Source organism: Fukomys damarensis, unplaced genomic scaffold (assembly GCF_012274545.1).
Source record: "Fukomys damarensis isolate Sample0158 unplaced genomic scaffold, DMR_v1.0_HiC HiC_scaffold_27, whole genome shotgun sequence".
Taxonomy (NCBI): domain Eukaryota; kingdom Metazoa; phylum Chordata; class Mammalia; order Rodentia; family Bathyergidae; genus Fukomys; species Fukomys damarensis.
In genome coordinates, this window is record NW_022900939.1 from 16,279,816 (window position 1) to 16,286,347 (window position 6,532).

Below are 6,532 nucleotides of genomic sequence, written 5' to 3' on the forward strand. Positions count from 1 at the left end.
TGGCACACAGACCTCAGAACGGCAGTAGAGGGAGGTGGTTATTTACAGTGTGTGGGTAACTCATCATTGGAAGGAAAAGAGGGAGTTTTCTGTGACAAACTGAATATACCAGTAACTTGTAACATATATATTCACAGAAAAAAAAAAGTGAAAACTCTTCAAGACTTTGCTCTAAGGAAAACATCCCATTATGCTTAGTGGTTTGGAAAGGAAACTTCACAGGAGGCCAAGTGGTTTGGAAGATAAAAGTCCAGTAAGAGAGGGCCGGGTTTGATGTCTGGGAACAGATCTCAAAGGGCAGATACCTGAGCTCTCAAAGTGTCTGGGGTGGTTGTCTGTAGCAGCAGAAATTTGAGGGGTAGGGAGGGGCTCTTCCATTGTGATGGTGGTTTGCTCTTTGTCTCTCTCCTTGCATCAGTAATTACTGCTTTGAGTGAGTGACTGATATGTGGCTCTCTGGACAGTATTGGTTACAGCATGTCCAGGGTCAGAAGGATACAAGCTCCGGGTCCCTGACATTGCTGGCAAGGGTCCACACTACACCACTTGAGAATTACCAGCCCCTGATGGATAGAAGTAACATAAACCTTTTTACAGCAACCCTTTTTCCTTGGGACAGGTAATTTCTTTTCTTGGGCCTTCATTTACTTCCTATAAAATGAGAGCAGTGGGTTTAATTTTTGAGGCTCTATTTGAGCCTTGAAGTTCATCAGCCCCAGGTCCTATTGAAAGGGGGTTCTCGTGCCCTTTCGGGTGCCCCTTCCCAATTAGGCCACTCACGCACCGAGAGGTCCGGCAGGAGATCTTTATTGTAGGGAGGCGAGCAGGAGTCAGGAAGGCAGAGAGAGAGAGAGAGAGAGGAGGAAGAAGAAGCAGAAGGAGAGAGAGAACAAAGAAAGGAAGGTCCTTTTATCAGTTTTGGGGTGGGCTATTGCTTATTTAGGAGGAGTGAGTTACTTTTAACCTATCACAGGCCAGATTGCTTTTATGGGCCCAGTCCTGCAGACACAGGTTTCAACTTCCTGGACCACTGTGGCCTTGGGGGTGGGGAACCAGAGATAAGGGCATAAGGTCATTTTGGGAGCCAAGATGTACCAGGAGAATGCAGCCTGTGAGGCGGCGTCACAGCATACTTTAACATGATCAATTCCCTAACACCTATATTTATGGTGAACCCATCCATATAAACTCTGTTGGTCTTAAAATGTCTTCTTAGGATGAGTGTTACTGGTTAGTGGTGTACATGCCCCTGGGTTCCATCCTTAGCAGAGGGACAGACTGGTGGGGAGGGGGGCTCAGAGACAGAGAGACAGGTACAGAGCCAAAGACGGACAATTCACCTCTTTCTTGGCCTCAGATGAATGTACTTTGGAAGCTGAATTCACAAGAAGTTTCCCTACTGTGCAGTTTATGGTTCAGACCTCAGACCTAAATTTAAATCTTATGTCATTGCTTTCCAGTGATGAGGTTGCATATTAGCTTTTTGTTGCTTTGAGTTTCGGTCTCACTGTGTTGTTGAGGTGGGTCTGGATTCCTAAGATCAAATGACCCTCCTGCCTCAGCCTCCAAAATAACTGGGACCACAGTCCCAGGCCACTAGAACCACTTTATATTTTTTATTGCTACAGAAAACAATCAGAAGTTTAGCAGCTTAGAACAACACAGAATGACTGTTCTGTCATCCATCCAGAGTCTGACACGGTGGCACTGGGTGAACAATCGGGGCGGCAGGCTGAGGTCTTCTCCGGGACGGAGCAGGTCCGTGTCCTTGCTCATCCGGGTTATTGGCAGAATGCAGCCCTGTGACTGGGAGATGGGGTCGGGTTTTCTTTCAGGTGTTGGGTGAGGACTACTCTTAGCTTCTAGAGCCCACCTGTGTGCCTTGGCTCGAGAAATCCTTGTCTCCAAAGTCACCAAGAGTGAGTTGAGCTCCTATCACCTTTCAGATTTTGCCTCTTTTTCTGTTGTCGCATCTTTCTGGCAGATTCTGCTGCTTTCCGGTCCCTCTTTGAATGAGCCGGTGGTCACGCGGGGTCTGTTCCATACTCAGGATCATCTCTGTAATCGCAATCCCCCGTGGAGGTCGCTCGCCACACGAGGACGACTATATTCCGAGGTTCCTGGAGTTAGGATGCGGCTGTCACTGGGCGTGAGAGGCATTATCGTGCCCCCCGCAGATGTGTAAACTAGCTAGGTCCCCCCTCCTCAGTTGCTTCTTATATTTGGAGGCAGACATACATTCACTTTATGGTATTGTGAGGATTGGCTCGTACATTAATATGTAAGGAGCGCCTACCATAGCCCTTGACCCGTGATATTTGCTCACTAAATAGAAGATAACTTGGAAACAAGGACTCACCTAGTGGCTGGCATTGATAAGCCAGTCCATGCCGCACTGTAATCACAGGAGCGCTGAAGGGCAGAAGAAACTCATTCTTTCATCAGCACTAGCGGGTGCTTTGGCTTTGAGAGCCCTGCTGGAGAGACCCTTCCAACCCTATGCCTGGCCCTTGTGTGAGTCACTGTAAGCCAGTGGTTCCCAGCGTGGACCCCGGCCAGCAGCAGGGCTAGCAGCTGGGAACTGGCTCAAGTGCACTTTCTGGGCCCTGCGTTAGACCTGGGAAATGGGCCTGCGGGGATAGGGTCGGTGATGTGTTCCACAGCCTCCGGTGATTCAGGTGCCCAGTGAAATGGAAGAGCACTGTTGTAATTCTCCTTTTCCTCTCTTTGGCACTGGTTGGTGTCCACCCCAGTAGCTCTGAGATCCTTCCCTGTTCAGCAGTCGCCGTGGCCCGGTGCCTGGCACACACCTGCTCACAGTGGCCTCAGAAGTTGCTCTTTGAGAGATGATGGAGTAGGAGTGGACAGTGAACCTACTTCTCAGGACTAAATCCACCACCGGGGCATTCGTTAAGCACTCTGTCACTGAATAATTGTTTCATGTGGTAAGTGCTTGCTGCTCAAGTTTCTCTGGGTTGCATATACCTATTTCTTTATTTATATTTGGGAGACTTAAGGTTTTTGTCTTTGTTTTCTTATTTAAAACAATGGAAGATAGGTTCAAGCTGTGATTTCTACCCGAATACCCAAACACTTAAAAACTTCTCAGAATATTTTTAGCAATTTGATAAGAGACGCCTGTAGGTTTGTAAATCACCTTGCTGTTTTTAGCCTCTCCTTGCGTCTCAGGTGGCTGGACGTGAATAATAACTGTCAGATTGGTTTCAGTATAGAATGAGTATCTTTAGTACTTCAATCTTTTGCTCTTTCCCCTCGCTATTTTGTAAAGTTCCTCTGATCTGTGACCTCTGCTCTCTGTTTGAACATTTCCAACTGAAGGGGAGCTTTTTACACATCATCGGGGACTTGCTTTCCCCTTTGCACTGCATCCAGGATGTGGCAAGGCAGATAAGGGATGAAAAATAGCCATGGTCAGGACAGTAGTGGCCAACCCTTGGCACCTGTACCATAGTGGGCTCTATGTATCACTGGAAGCTCTAAAAGGTCCGCCAGTTCTCAGATTCTCAGAACCTCTCTTTCCTTCCCCAGGGTGAACAAGGAGGGGTCCCTACCACACCTGAACTTGCTGGTCCTCCTGTCAAGCCTCAGCTTCCTGTTCTGGTGCTGAAAGCTTGCTGGTCCCCTGAGGGGCAACATTTGGTTCCGTTCCCTCAGTGACCAGGCCCACAGAAGTGCCCCTCCAGCTCAGCCAGAAGCATGGCCTGGGCCTGCAGGGTGGGAACTGAGGTTATCACATGGACTGTTTCCTCACATATATTCTATTGGATTCCACAACCCTTGTGGGAGAGAGAGTGTCCTTCCCACTGCAGGGCCGTGAACACTGGGGCTGGTGGGGACTGAGTTTGATCTTGGTTCGCGGCTACTGTAGGTAGAACAGGTATTCCCGCTGAACCCAGGGAGCTCTGGCTCCCCTGCAGCTGCCCCTCTCAGTCGGGCAGCATTTCTTCAGGAAGCCAAGGTCTCAGGAAGATGAGGGTCCAGCGTGGTCATCCAGCGCTGTCCACCTGACTGTGTGCCTCGGCTATTGGCACCCTCACCCTGGAAGTTTCTTGTTCTCCATAGGGCTGTGAGCTCCTTCCTTGTGTTTCTTAGGGCCCCCTTGGGCCTTCAAGTCTTGATTTCCAAGCAGTCATTTTTTGATCATGACAGTCCTTCTTGTCCCTTCCTTCCAGACTCTGCGGATATCACAATGAGAAGTCAAGGAGGCGTCACCCTGCTCAGGCTCCTGCTCATCCTGGCTGCTCTCTGCTGCACAGGTGAGTGGCCCAGAGAACAGAACCATGCAGGCTGCCTGGCCCTGAACTTTCTTATTCTTATGCCCTCCCAAAAGCTGATGCCACTGGTCTGGGTTTCCCTCATCTAGGCCTGGCTTTGGTTCATTTGCTTCCAGTGCTGCTGACCTTCCTGGGGTTGTGTGATAGCTTACTTTTATGGTCTGACCCCCCAGCAGATGCCTTCCTGAGTTCAGCTGTCCCCAGTCACAGGGCTGCTTTTTACAAGGTTAGTGTACTGGAGCAGCTTCTGTTTTATCCTTCTTGCTCCAAGATACTTGGGAAGATGCCACTCTTAGAGTACTGAGCTATTGGCTTTAGGGCCTTCAGAGCTCAGTCCTGCTAAGTAGCTTCTCCTGTGCCACAGTGGTGGGGAGCATAGTCATAGCTGCCATCATGGCCGCTAAAGCTTTGAGCACTTGTGTTCCAAACAGCAGTCTGAGCTTTTCACATGCGTTTACTTACCCCTCATGTACACATTTTCCTACAAATGACTCAATTGTATCTTTCTTTAAGTCCAAGTAGTATGCCATTGTATATAAACACCACATTTTCTTCATTCATTCATCCATGAATGGGCGTATCAGCTGCTCTCATGATTATCTGTTTAAAATAGTGCTGCTATAACCATGGCTATGCCTATATCAATGTGGTATAATTTAAATCTTTTAGAAAGATACCTAAGAGGGGCATACCTGAGTCAAATGGAGACTCTAAGTTTACTTTCTGGAGGAACCTTCAGACTGATTTCCATAGTAGTTGTACCAGCTTACACTCCCAGCAGCCATGGAGAAGGCTTACTTTCTCCCCACAACCTCACCAGCACTTGTTATTGATTGGTTTCTTGATGACAGCCATTCTTCCTGGAGTGAGGTGGAATCCCACTGTTGTCTCAGTTTACATTTCTCGAAAGACCAGTGACATTCCACATTGATTCCAGCTTAGGTTTTAGATCTGATGGCCTGGGTTCCAGTCTCATTTTGTCATTCGGTCACTGTGTAACTTTGGACAAGCTAGTTAATATCAGTCTTAGTCTTCTCTTGCGGAATGGGAATGAAGCCACTTGAGCCTACATCTTCTGACATTTCTATGAAGAGCTCAGCTGAGAGGTGCTTAGACATTTGGGCGCTGGATGAATGTGCTCGCCCTCAGTATTTCTGCCCCGAAGAAGTTTCAGACAAGGCCCTTGATCCCGCCAAGGATGGTCAGGAAGCCAAGTGAGCTCTTGCTTTAGCCAGTAAAGTCCCTCCTATGGGTGATCCTGTGAAATAGCCAGGCTTGCCCTGCACCCTCCCTCTTCCATTACTTTCTCCTCCTGCCTGTGACCACATCCGGCACAAGGACGGGGCTGTAGAGCACTGGCGTCTTCACGCATCCTTCCTGTGGCTCCCCGCTTGCCCAGGTGTGCACGCTAACACCGGGGAGAACAAGCAGAGCAGGCTGACAGAGCCCTGCTCACAGGCTCCGGAGCTGTCCCTGTGTAGCTGGTGGCCTCCGGTGAGTCATTTCTCCTCTCTAGACATCTGCCTTCTTGGGGGAGAAAAGAGGTTTTCGGAGTGACATTTCAAGGGATTAACTGGAACTTTCCCAGATCAAAAGGTTCAATGTGGGTGGGATTTCACACCTGGCCCGGCGAGTTTGGCCATTGAAAGCCTATAAACAGCCTGACTCCTGACTGCTCAGGCAGTGAGGACCGGCTCCGCCCTGGACTTCTGGAAACATCTCCTCGTCCCCAGGTGATAAACTGAGGCTTCAGCCTCACAGGTAGAAGTCAGCTCTTGGGGTCTAAAACCAACACTCGGTTTGACCATGACGTTCTTCTATGAGATTCTAATGCTGCCGCTTGGAAATGGCTCTGTACACACAGGTGCTGCCAAATATTCCACCATGGTGGGAGCCGTGTGGTCAGAAGCTCATTTCTCTGAGAAAGGCATAGCCACATGGATCAGGAGGATTTCCTTCTGAATCTCGCCTCCTCCACCTCTCCACGTCACAAACGTTGACCGTAACTCATCTTTCTCTTGTCATCTTTGTTGTAAAAAAGATGGTGAAGGAAACTGGGTGTGATGGTGCACACCTGTGATCCCAGTGCTCCTGGAAGCTGACTCAGGAAGTTGCAAGTTCAAGCCTTACCTGTGCTAATTGGCATGACCCTGTCTTCGAATTTTAAAAAGTGTTTACTGGATGCTGGGGATATAGCTCAGTTCAAAGGCCCTGGGTTCAGTCTCCATATCACAAAA

The 6,532-nt window shown here is 48.9% G+C and overlaps 1 protein-coding gene across 9 annotated transcripts in view; it reads left to right on the forward strand.

Moving 5' to 3' along the window:
- The first annotated feature begins 455 nt into the window (after positions 1–455).
- The window catches only part of LOC104854203 (CD59 glycoprotein), an 18,196-nt gene continuing 12,119 nt past the window's right edge, over positions 456–6,532 (forward strand). Inside the window, exons 1-4 of one of the 9 annotated variants that reach the window (XM_010612627.1) lie at positions 456–619; positions 1,836–1,919; positions 2,757–2,945; positions 4,194–4,277. In XM_010612627.1, coding sequence (XP_010610929.1) covers positions 4,211–4,277 — 67 coding nt within the window. In that variant the 5' untranslated portion in view covers positions 456–619; positions 1,836–1,919; positions 2,757–2,945; positions 4,194–4,210. Of the gene's footprint in view, positions 620–1,835; positions 1,920–1,992; positions 2,117–2,753; positions 2,946–4,193; positions 4,278–6,532 lie in introns of those variants that run through there. The other 8 variants (XM_010612626.1, XM_019205783.1, XM_010612633.1 and 5 more) reach the window with 8 other exon arrangements.